Raw genomic sequence first — 13,330 nt, 5'->3', positions numbered from 1 at the left:
AACTATCAAACGGTTGGTGTCTGAGCTAGGCCACAAAAAGAATACTTGCAAGCAGTCCTTCTCCTCGCCCGCTCTACCATCTGAAACTCAATCCTGACAGAGGCCTAAAATGCGTCCATCATCCTCTGGTCTCACAAAACAAATTGTGGCTCTTTGAACAATAGCTGCAGGACAAATAAAAATACCTCCATCCTTCCACCAAAAGTACTGAGCTACTGTACAAAATGGCAAGCCCTATGCTGAAAACCTCCCGCTGTAAAGCACTCTGCTGCTCTATTTGGGCTATAAGCAATCAAATAAAAGAATAAAATACAAATGAGGTCAGAGGTTTTTCTTCTACCATTCTAGGCAATTCAATTATTAGGTTTATAACTTTTATATATAGTTCTGGTCAGAATATTCATGTATCAGTCCAAGAAGTGACAATGTTTACATCACACTCCAATAAGTCATATGTTGCCAACGTTACAAATAGTTACAATTTTAAAATGTCACATTCTCAAATGTTATTTTACCCATGAGTGGAAGAATGACAAAGGAGGGTAACTTAGAGTCCCAAGCAAAAACAGTATGGAACGAGGTCAACGCAAATAGTAATCACCCAAATCGACTTCATCCACAAATGTATCCATTCAATGGTCTACAATTTTCCGAGTTCCCACATTCTCTTCCCAATCCCTACAAACCCCACCCGCACCTAGACAATCCTATAGCAGCATAAGAAACACAAACAGAGAATCTAGGAAGCATCACAGATGTTAATCTCAAATGTGTCCCATGGAAATCAAATGATATTAGTCATTAAACAGCCAACTGCCATATGACACTTTTGCAAAGAGTTCAAACTTACATCTGAATACTTTTGACTTGCTAATATGTGCCCTTGTGGTGTCAGGCCAGAGCATTACTACTGACAATCCTCTTTACCATTTAATTGCACTAGTAAATTGGGTATTAAAAGACCAACTATTACAGCAGTCAGAAGGAAGACAATTCCAGCCTGGAGTATTAACGTAAGACTGGAGGCTTCACAATGTCGTCTCAGGAGGCATGCGACTTAGGCATAAAGGGTTTATTCTGGTAGTCATCAGGTTGTAGTAAACGGTTCACTTAGAAGCCTTACGTACACATTGGGACAGGAGCCACCCACCATCCACCTCATTCCCTCAGAATCCATTCTCCAACTGTCACACACATGGAATATTCATCAAAGCATTCACTCAACCTTCTATGGACTCCCATGCACCATCACCCATCAACATTGCAAGCTTCCTACAAAATAGCCAGTAGGACAAGCAGACCAGAAGATCACTTAACAGAGTCACTACAGACTCATGTGGCAATAAGGCTCTAAGGCATCATACACCAAGTTATATAAGCAGTCACACATTAATTCAGTCCCAATATGCTACATAAGGCAGAGTGCGGGCAGTGTTTCTTGTGTTGGGAATACTGTGTATTTTTTTCAACTTTTAAGGGCGAACGAGGGGCGTGTCAGGGGTGGTAACCTTGCTGTTGACCGCTCTCTATTTACGGCCGATTCTTTTGTGGTCCCTCGGCTGCGTGCCTTGGCGTGCGTCCAAAGCCCCAGGATGCCCCACTCGGGGCATGCTAGCTCTCAATGATGAACTGTCAGCTCAGAGAGTGCAAAAAAATGCATCGACTGTGCACACGCGACGCGAAACCTCTGATGACATGCAGGAAACTTGGCCGAGTGCCAAAGCAGTTTCTGACATTCTGCTATATGCAGGCGAAGGCCAAATGAATCCAGCAGCAGAACGAGAGGAAATGCATCTCCAAAGTACGGACACTAGGACCCAAGCGAAACAGGTGCTCAAGACACAATATAATGAGCCAAGGACTCGAAAGACATCCCTGACTTGAATGCGGTATCCATTGTAAACATGTTGAACATTTAGAACATACTGACTGACTCAGAGAGTCCGGTGCCTCTACACCAACAACTTAACCATCTGGATGACGTGCAACCTGGCACACACCCACATCTAATGATGGAAGAGCCGAAAGAAGGATGTGGTACTCCTCAATGGCGTAACTCTTTAGAAGTAGCAGACAAGCCACTTTGAGACTTGACGCAATTGACCAATAACGTCACCAGCAAGCCGCGTGATGGGATTGTTAGAGAATCTTTCACATGCTCATCACTGAACGCACTGCTGAATGGTGCCATACACCACCAAAGCACAGAGTCGATCGAGGGCCACTACAGACAATCAACCGCCAAAACGAAGATGTGTGGGCTCCAGCTGCTCGCCTCCAATGGTTTGCTCCCAACGCATAGGGTCTACTGCCTGGACACAAAGCGCGAATACCCTAGGCCCTGAAAACAAGCTCAGGGGCCCAACATGCATCATCTTCTGATTCATCTTTTATAGCTCGTGAATACCTAAAAATCAGGAGATGCATTCCGGAGGGAAGCAACAGATCCTTAACAACAGACGCCACTATAGAAGACATTGTTGAAAAGGTGATCCGTGAATTAAATCCCAGTTGCCCCTTTCCTTAAGTTGTATGAAAAACTCAATGACAACTTGCGAGATCAGTGCACCCTGGTTGTTATGATGAACTCCAAACTTGTCAATATCGAAGTAGGAACAAATGCAACCAAAACACAAATATCAAATAAAAATGGAAAAGCTGAACTATCGGCCAACCTTTTGATGGAACATCTGAAAAATAACACAGAAGATAAAAGGCTCCTTGCTGAAGGTGTAAGAGAAGCAGTACGGTCTGCGCCAACAGAAAATGCTGTTCAATCATCTGGGACAGTAACCCGTGCATGTCGATAGATCAACTCTGAGAGTTCAACAAACACAAGAACAAAAAGCGCCAAGCTACAGGCACCTGTAGAAGCAACTTTCGGCACCAAGATAGCTGAAGACGGACCATCAACGCAACCCTCTATGTCAGTGAACGCAAAGGGCCAAGTGGGCAACCCTCCGAGCCCTGTGAACGACTGATCAATGGCTGCCACCGAAGACGAGGGAAACTATTCCATCTTTTATTCCAATAAGTCAAGCGTGGGCAAGTCTCGAGCAAGTACTACCTTACAAGGAGAAAAAAAACAAAATCAACCCAAAGGCAGGTGTCACAATGCTAACAACTCTCGGAAATGTCTTCGAAAACATCAAGTCCCTGAATGTCACAATTAACCCTCTTAATATGTAAAAAACACCTGCCAATCAATCGAAAGTGCAGAATGCAATTAGAGCTGTAAAAATAACACCTGCAATCCCAACAAATTGCCAAGAGGTTAAAAACAATGAAATCATGTCAGAGCTACTAAATCTGTCAACTTATAGATCAGACAAAGAAGAGGAAACTGTCGGCCTCGAGAATAACACCAGAAAGGCCATTTGCATTGAATCCGAAGGGGACCAAGATTCATCTTGTTGTGAAGATACAATCGATATCATTGAAGATGACTCACAGAGAGTGTGTGAAATCATCCCTAAATCTGATCTTAGATTTGGAAACGATGACGAGAAGAGCAACTCAAATTTGAAACCTCCCAGCTTTTGCACCCTGGGGAAAAAGAGGGCAGAATTAGAGGCACAAAACCTTCTAAATGAACTCCTATTACAACAAGATCACTCATCTCAATGTAGAAACAAGGTGAATGAAGACAAAGGTGAATCAAAAAACCTGCCACATACTCGAAAGCTGTAGCAAGTGTCTAGTGACCACAAGATTGTATCGCCATTTCTAAGGACACAAAGCGGGATGATAAACAAAAATTGCAACATTCTTCTGACTAACAAAAGAGAAAAACAAAAAGCCAGTTCAAACTATTCCCTCCACTAGAATGCATGGATGGTTTTATCCTGAATAGAAAAAACGTTTTACGTTTATTACATCATGTCCCAAATCTAAGAACAATAATATTGGATGACATCAGAACAGTGTAATTTCTAGAAGAAGCAATGCATGATCGGGTGATGTTACACATCCAGTTCACCATGATTCACCCCATGCTAATGGGTGCCGTTCCCTCCATCAATCCACATGGGTTCAACATTCTGGAAACCAGAGAATACAGCAGATTGGAGGAAAATCGTCATAATTCACCGTGCAGTGTTGAACCCAACCGACATGAAAAACCTAATAAGGCTATGGAACGTTCAAAGGAACGTGCGAACATGCCTAGATCTGGAACAGCTAACGTAATGAATAACGAAGATATTGAGAACAGCAAAGCCCAGGTACACTGGATGTTTGCCTATGTCCGACAGAATAAGAATAACTATAGCAGGCGGCAACAAAGCAAGTGATGCAAAAAATAACAAAAACCGAGCAACTGTGGAAGAAAAAGGTGACAACTGGTGTTGGCTTACTGGTGCGCTGGGTGGATGTAATTACAGCTAATGTCAACCAGCTTCCAAAGAAAATACCTACCACATTGGGACATGGAATACAAGGGGTTTTTCACATCTGTTTAATAAAGATTCTCACAAACTGAAGTCGATGGACATTATGTGCCTGCAAGAAACCTGGCTTGCTGTGGCCCCTGTAGTGGAAGGCTACGAAATAACCATAAACCCTGCAATAAAAAGAACTAAAGGGCGTCCCATGGCTGGTTGCTCACACTGGTAAATAAAGAGTGGATGCTGTGTCATTAGCACAGACAACTTCCCTTTGTATATAAAACTGACCACGATTGAAGTACCAGCTCAACTGGAAAGCACGGGGAACAAAATACACATTTTAAATGTGTACTGGCAGCATCAAGAGGTCGGCACTTTGACGTTCATCGGCCAGATAACTGAGATAATTGACATCAAGTCCACGGATATGCGTTCAAACATCATATTATGCGGTGATCTAAATTTTGATTTCAAATTTACAATGACATCGGAAAAACACAAACTAGGAAAGGCTAATAGTATCAATCAAGTAGCTACTCGATGATTGGAAGAAATGCAGGCAAGGGACCTGTCCTTGCTAAATAGAAACATCTCTGGCGATATTCCTCCACGAGCTACTTGGGGAAATAAATCAACAAGAATCAATTATTGATCACTTTTTTGTGTCAGACCAAAATGCCCAATGAGTTGCTGCATTGCATGTCATCTGCATGGACCAGAGCTATCATAACCTTGTAGAAATAACTCACAGTAAAGTTTAACAGTGGCAGAGCCACATGGACCCAACCAATAATCATAGAACCTGGTAGAAATAGATTGAAGATGGACGCTAATAAAGTGGATCACATCACAAGATCTTTGCAAAATGACACAAATGAAAATGACCAAGATAAAATCGAGTACTGCGCCTTGCTAGACCAATACACAGAGTATGCAAGGTTTGCGCCAAATGATGTTTAAAAAACGACATGTCTATGACATCGAGATCCTGATGAAGAAAAGAGAACTTTGGAAAAATTCAGATGCATTATGAAGAGCGGTGTAAAGAGCGAACAAAAAGAGCTAAGAAAGTCCAAACAACAGTACAAAAACTGGATAATCGCACATAGACACATACTACAAGAGTGCGATGCAGAGGTCATGATGAATATCCAGACGCATAAAAACACAAGGGACTTTTGGAAGCTCCAAAACTACACTAATGCCTGCAAAAAGCTTTTGTGAGCAATATGGTCTAGAGACCCAGTGGATCCACCATTGTAACACATTATTTGCGAAGCACGGCTCTATACAAGACCCAGAACCTCCAGTCCTGAAGCGATGGAAGATCCAAATGGAGAGAGAAGACATCTTGAAGAACATCTCCCAAATCAGCTACTCTCGAGCTCCAGTTCCTGATGGCCTGACAAACAAAACGCTCAAAGAAAAGCCAGAGAAGTGGGCCAATTTTTGCTCCTTGCTCTTCAAATTGATTTTGGACAATTGTACTATTCCGGAGTCGTGGAGGTGCGCAATCTTGGTCCCCATATTTAAAAAAGGCCAAAGATCAGAGCCAAAGAAATACCGCCCAATTTCCTTCCTCGATGTTGTAGGAAAGTTCTTTGCCACCCAATTGCCACACCCTTTAACATCATGGATAAAAACCTCCGGCACATATGACTCAAGGCAAACCGGGTTTATTAAAGGCGTGGGGTGTGGGCTGGACCTACTAATAATCAACTTGCTAAAGATGAAGGCAATTCGGCAAGGAATGAAAATATATCTTGTGTTCTTCGACCTGGCCCACACACCTTCAACAGTGTTGACAGGGAGCTCCTGTGGACAAAATTGAAACATTGAAAATGTCCAGCAAGTTTGATTGGAGCTCTTAAAGAACTGCACTCGGGAACAGAAATAAGTATTCAACTTGATTGTGCAGGAACTCGGTCTACCCCCATTAAGACTTAGAGGCATCAAACAAGGGTGTTCATTGGCCTCCAGCCTGTTCAACTTGTTCATATCAGACAATGGAGCAAGCTTGGGAGATGTGGTTGTGTTCACACCAAAAATCAACGGGAACCACCTTGGTTGGATGTTATAAGCAGACTACCTGGTTCTTCTAGATGTCACCCCTATTGGCCTCCAACAAAAATTCTCTGCGCTGGAAAAGTATGTGGCCACTAACGGGTTTAAGATAAATCCCACGAAATCTGAAATCTTAATCCTTCAAAATCTAAGAAAAAAAAGGAGTGTCCAAAAAGAAGCCACTGTGGCACTTGGGGAAAGAAACCCTCAGATGTGTGAACCAAATTCAATATCTTGGCATGTGGATCAACAGCAGTATTAACGATGGTCCATGGGTGAACATGGCAAAAGTAAAATGTAAACAACTATCTGCCCAAGGCCTAGCAATAAACAGAAAATATGGCACATTTTCATTAAAACCAACAGTCCACTTTTACAAGCAAAAGGTCGTGCCAGCCCCGATTCATGGAGCAGAATGTGCACTGGGCAGCTAGCACTCATTATGGGATCTTTTTGAAAACACATTTGGGCGGACAGTGCTGTGACTTCCTAATGGTGTTCCTACTGCGTGCATTCGATACGAGATAGGGCTCACTTCTATAAATGCCAGAGTGGCCTGGAACATGCTGTGGCCGTAGAGAAAAATGATTGCTGAAGACCGGCCTCCACAATTTGACATACTGCATAACCCAAGAGCAATAGGAACAAAACAATTCTATGTCAATGGGCTGATAGGTGCGAAAATCTCCTCGACGACCTTAACACTGATAACACACTATTAGCAAATCCAAATTCAGTTAAAAAAGAATTGTGGCTACAGGATTTGGTGAACACTGTTGATCAGAGATCACGCCACAGATTCATGCAATATGTTGCTTTGGAGACAAGAGCACTGAATAAGCTACTCAGTTGTTTGGAGAAGTTCCCAAACAACCTTCAAAGAGCCATATTTATGAAATTTCAGTTAAACTTGTTTGAAACCAAAGAGACAATGCTCGAGGGAAAACAACCTACCAGTTGATCCTAAGTGCAGACTAAGTAACTGCGCAGATGAAACCCTGAAGCATTTCATTTTATTCTGCCCTGCTGCACTTAAAATATTGAGAACTAGGCACTTGGAAGTCTATATACTAGAAAGATCATCTATGTGCGGTGAAGATTGGTGGTCGGTGCTCTCAGATGGAACAAACAAAAAACTAACCTATACACTAACCTTTATCTAGTTCAAGTGAGTGACCTGTTAACAAAAGATGATACAGAGTTAAAAACTTGTAGAAAACAAAAAAAGGACTCACTCTTTATTCCATGAAATTGTAAAGACTGACCGTTGAAGATGAACTGTTAACATCAAATGACAAATGTGACCTCATGAAATGATTAATGAGAGGAAAGATGAATGTAGACATATTTTAAAAGTTTGTAATAAACAGAATAACATTTAAAAACAGTTTTTTAAAAAAAAGTGATATTATCACTCCAATTAGCAATAGCTGCTGAAGTAATGCATGAAACAGCGTGTCCAAACTAATGCAATGATACAGCCTGTCTACTTAAACCCTGGGGCAGACAACCATTGTATTGTTCGTTGTTGCCATATCAGGATTCCTATTTTGGGATTATTCAACTTCAGGTTCCTCTCATGTCCAGAGATTTTTTGGGCATAAAGCTGCAATGTCTGCACTGCCATGTATGAGAATAATGACCAGTTAGCGCTTCCTGCTTTGACTTAAAACAAGCCCAAAATATACTAAATCCAGACTTTTAGCAGTGTAGATGGAGGGGGTGGGGGTTCAGAGCTTAGCTGTGTAAGGTCTATCACCTATCGAGCAAACTGTGACTGGAATAAAACCATGGCAACCTCACTTGGAAGCTAACAACTCAGTTCACCAAGGCACATAATAAATAACATTGCTAGGAAGGAATCCTGTCTCTCCTGGTTTCCACACCCTGCAAGCCCTCTCTTCGCAGGCCATCACTGTACAAGGTGCTAAAGACAACCTGGATAGTAAAGGTTGAAACACGTGTTGGCAGCAATCAATTAAATAGAACGGCTTGTCTACAACTTTGGAACATTGCTTCAGTTTTGTATAGATTTGATTGATAATTGTAGGATGGTCCCCTGTTTCTATTTTACTTATACATTCATGATGTTAGGCTAGTGTCAGGTTGGTTGACCGGTGCATTGCGCTCCTACCCTTTGAATTGTATAAACCGTTTTTTGATTTGTATGAAATGTCTATTTTCTCTTATTAGGTATTAGCTTGATGAGGTAGTAGCACATTCAGGCTAAATATATATATTTAAAAAATTTACCACATGTGCAACTCAGTATTTTTATATGCAACAATGAGAGTTAATGAACAAATACATAAAACAAGAAATGTGGAAACTAATTACATTTTCTTTACTCATCAGGGTCAAATAGAATCACATGTTTTTCTTTTAAATATATATTTTTTTCCTTGACAGGGTATTAATTCGAGTGCAACACTGTACAAGATCACCAAACTTCTCAGAAAATGATGCCGGCATATTTGGTGAGGCTAGAGAGAATGTGACCTGAACAGATACAGCAATTGTGAACCAGAAGTTGGACAAATGGGACAGAGAAAATTGGCAGGAGCAGTTTACAGTGGCAATAGGACAGAAGCGCTCGGATGACAGATGCATTTGGCAAAGTGATGCACTTACCTGCTAGTCTGTAGGAGCGACAAAGACGAAGCCCAACTGAATATAGTGGAAGGCAAACAATGAGGTCCACCAGGAGATGAATAACAGCTTGCACCAGCACTACGAGGAGCCGCAGCTACGAAGAGAAAAACAAGACTTCATGGGATTGAATGACAAATCCTTCATCCTGACTAGCATGTATCAAAGTAATAACAAATCCTCTCATACCTACAGGTTTAAAGGAAATCCTCCCCCAACAAAAGCCAAAATACTACCCTTCTACTTGACTTCTACATAGACAAAGGCCAGACCTTTAGCTCCCTGAGGATGGCTTCTCTCTGAAAACCTATTGTTTCTGAGCTGTCTAAAGCTCTGGCTTTAGGGAAATGAAGGCATATATAACTGTCAGCTGTGACTAATCTGAGTAATGTCTTCCCTTCTGCCATAAGGGGAGACCTTTCCCATGGCCCAGGCAGTGCGCCCACAGTACAAAAGTGAACTTGGGGATGGTGCACTGAGGGAGGATCACATGGGGGAGGAAGCCCCTTATGGGATTGGACACAACCATTCTCAGAGAACGCAGTATAACCCATTTGCTTACGAAAATACAGGCCAGAGAGGCCCACAAGGAAAGAAAGTAGAACAGGAAGGAACATAGGGAAAAGGATCAGGACCGGACCCTTGGAGTTCTACATTTGTGAACATTTTTTTATTTCGCCAGTTTTAACTACATAAGAGACTGGACACCTTTCTGTTGGTTGGAACCACAATGAACACTTTACTTTAGAAGATATCATACTTGCACAGTTGGTTTAAGTTATTAGTGTTGGGGACAAAGGTAGGCTTTTGAGACAAGACAGGGGCAAACTTTGTTTGTTTTGGACATTCTGACAATTTCCTTCATTCTCTTTGAGGCAGGGAAACTCCTCTTAGTTTTAGGGACAGACAGGCATTTCTTGAATAATAATAGTTTCCAATTTAAAACATGCCTTACTTCTGCACCCTTATGGTGTTAGGAATGCGATCAGACCGGGTTGATACAAACTGGGGGAACCTTACTTACCAAAATTAGTGAGCGTGCTAGTTCTCCCTCAGTCACCACTAAGGAGCCAATAGGATTTGATCTTTCCAGTAGTAGGGAAGCAGTCCTACAACCAGGCGAAAGACAGTTAATACCAACGGATTTAGTACTGATCCGCCCCCTCTGGGACTGACAACAGGTTGGCCTCAAAGTCTGGTCTGGCTTCGAAGTGTGGGCTAGATGTAATGGCAGGTGTCAGACTCAGACTTTAGAGGGGATGTCAAAATAATGCTACAAAACAATGGTAAGCAACCCTATCACGTCAAGGCCAGCGACAAAGCAGCTCAAGCTATATTGGAGAAAGCACTGTTCCCCAAAATAAGAGATAAAACCAAACTAGAAGATACCGAGAGCTATGACAGGTTATTTATAAAGCGCTTAATACCCAGAGGTTTCTAAGTGCAGACCTGGGGATAGAACCTGTGTTGATCTGTGTCATCTTGCTTCCAAGGCGAACACGTTGCCCCTGAGCTATCCTCCCGAAACAAAGAGAGAAACAAAGGGTTTCGGGGAGGCAGATAGAGAACCATATATCACCCCTGAGCGAAGAAAGATTTCCCCTGGTGAAGATGATACTGAAATAATTGCTGATTTGGCCTTTGCAGACCGTAATGACCCAGTGTTAGCAGATGCCTTACTCAAAGTTATTCCTGAGGAAAAAGGAAGAACTAAGGAGGGTCCCTTTTCTTGCCTCAAACATGGCTTACTACAGGGGTGATTTTGGAATGGATGGGACTCCCGCTCTCAAACTGTAGTACCACGTTGCGATAGGAGAGTGGTTCCCCTACAACCACTTCCTATTATTGATATACCCTTTTTAAGAATAGGAATGGACATTGCAGGGACTCTGGAACCTTCCAAACAAGGAAACCGATACATCTTAGTCATATTGGGTTATGTCACTAAATATCCAGAGGCTTTCGCTATGAGGTCTAACACTACACAACAAATCCTCAAACATTTGCTTCCCTTGTTGTCCCGTGTGGGCGTCCCTAAAGAAATCCTGACTGACCAGGGAACCACTTTCATGAGCTGGTTTATGACGGAAGTAAAAGAAGTTTGTCCTACATATCAAAACCCTCAGAACTTTGGTGCCTCATCCACAAACTGACGTGTTAGTAGAACGATTTAATAAGACCTTAAAAACTGTCCTTAAGAAGTTAGTAGAGGCTGTTGGGAGAAATTGGGGCACTATGCTACCGTGGGCCCTATTTGCTGTTCGAAAACACTCCAATCCTCCCTAGGCTTCTACCCATTTGAGCTTCTCTATGAACGAGACCCTAGGGATGTTCTCGATATGCTGGGAGAAACATGGAAAGAGGCCATATTACCCCTATGCCAGACTGCTCAGAGCTTAAAGGGACATATGGCGGTGGTTGGGTCTATAGTCCAATCACATTTTAGTAAATCCCAAGAACATCAAAAGGCCAGCTGTGGGGATACGCTGACAGAAAAAGGTCGGCTTCCCACAAATTTGACGTTGTAGCTTCACGTTGGAAGCTTATGTTAAAACCCTGGTTGCATTAGGACAGCAAGATGATAAAAGCCCTTGATGGCGACTGAGGCACTCTCGCACTTGGCCCTGCATCCACAGAGTACGGACACCCTAGGAGTACCCCCACCACATCAGAAACTGTATTTTATCTCGCTGATCATTAAAGGCCTGAACTCCCCCTCTAAACGGAAATCTGTACTGAAACGGCTTCAGGACATGGAAGGCTGAGTAGTCTTCTTGCAAGAAACTCACCTACTGCCCCCGGCTTCACACGTCTTTGTGACAGGAATTTCCCGCTCCAATATTTGGCCTCCCATGGAACCAAAAAATGGGGTACTGCCATCCTCTTTGCCAGGATTGTCCGACCCAAAATATTAGACACCCTACAGTGCCCAGAGGGACACTACACGGCGGTTAAGGGCTTTACATATGGACAGCTATACTCCTTGGTCTCGGTTCATGCCCCTAATGAAGGACAGGAGGCATTCTATGAGGCATTGGGCGAGACCCTCCTTCCCTTTGTTGAAGGCCACATTATCATAGGAGGAGACTTAAATGGGGTCCGAGACCCTGTCTGGGACAGATCACATCTGCTGACCCCCAAAGACTTTAAGCTTGCTATAAGTCTTCTCCATCTGCTGCAAACTCTGGGGGTGGTGGGCACGTGAAGAGTGCTTCACCACGGCAAAAAAGACTTCTCTTTCTTCTCGCATGCGCAACTAACTTTATCCCGCATTGACCTTATACTGGCCTCCCCACAAATCCTTGCCATTGTCAACAATGTGGCCATAGGATCAAAGGTGCTCTGTGATCATGCTCCGATCAAGTTGACGCTGCAAGCTCATGATCCGGATCCATCTCCTCAACGCAGTTGTAACTTATTTGACCCCATCCTGAATGACATGCCATAGCCACAGTAATCAGAAATTTCTTTTGGGAAAACACGACGGAAGACACTTTCCTGGCTAATACGTGAGACGCCATGAAGGCAGTTGTGCGGGGACTACTAATTGCACACTGAGCAGTGTTCCATAAATGCAAGCAGCAGACCCACAGGAACCTTGAAGAAGAGGTCCAGATAGCCGAGGCTCACCATAAACAAAAGGGCTGGTCCCCGAGAACACAACGCGCCCTGCAACTAGCCCGGAGGAAGCTAGAACCCCGTTACGCTGAGGACACGGCACACTTGCTGGCTAAATCCAAGCAGGGCTATTATGCCAGGAACAATAAAGCAAACAAACTCCTGGTGGAGAAATTGGCGAAAGCACAGAGGAAAAACACAATAGTGGGCCTCCGCGAGCCAAAGGGCAAGATCCAATATGCGGACCGAGACAAGCTACGATTAGCAGTGGCCCATCTCTGCGAAACAATGTCGGTGACACATCGGGACAAAGCAGAACAACAGCGGTACTTGCAGGGTGCCGCCCTCCCACACCTTGAAGAGCCCGACAGAGAGAATCTAGATGCCCCAGTCACAGGTAAGGAGGTGGAAATGGCCATTAAGTCCTTGAAACCAGGTCCAGACGGTTTCACAACAAGATTTTATAAAATATTTCACCCCAAACTGGTAGCCCCATTAACAGCCCTCTGTAATTAATTTGGTGCCTCAGGATCCATCACTACATTAATGCAAGAATCCATAACTGTGCTCTTGCTTAAATCCGGCAAAGACCCCAAGGAAAATAGCTCATATAA

At 43.2% G+C, this 13,330-nt stretch overlaps 1 protein-coding gene across 7 annotated transcripts in view; it reads right to left on the bottom strand.

The window, feature by feature from the left end:
• PIGQ (phosphatidylinositol glycan anchor biosynthesis class Q) overlaps nucleotides 1-13,330 on the bottom strand; it is a 687,922-nt gene that overhangs the window by 193,849 nt on the left and 480,743 nt on the right. For all 7 annotated transcript variants that reach the window (XM_069646905.1, XM_069646901.1, XM_069646907.1 and 4 more), the window contains one exon: nucleotides 9,081-9,195. In XM_069646905.1, the coding sequence (XP_069503006.1) occupies nucleotides 9,081-9,195 (115 nt within the window). The remainder of the gene's footprint in view (nucleotides 1-9,080; nucleotides 9,196-13,330) is intronic.

The sequence above is a fragment of the Ambystoma mexicanum genome, chromosome 2q (assembly GCF_040938575.1).
Source record: "Ambystoma mexicanum isolate Mex_15411 chromosome 2q, UKY_AmexF1_1, whole genome shotgun sequence".
NCBI lineage: Eukaryota > Metazoa > Chordata > Amphibia > Caudata > Ambystomatidae > Ambystoma > Ambystoma mexicanum.
The sequence above is the reverse complement of the archived record's forward strand: the minus strand, read 5'-3'. Positions and strand labels throughout refer to the sequence as shown.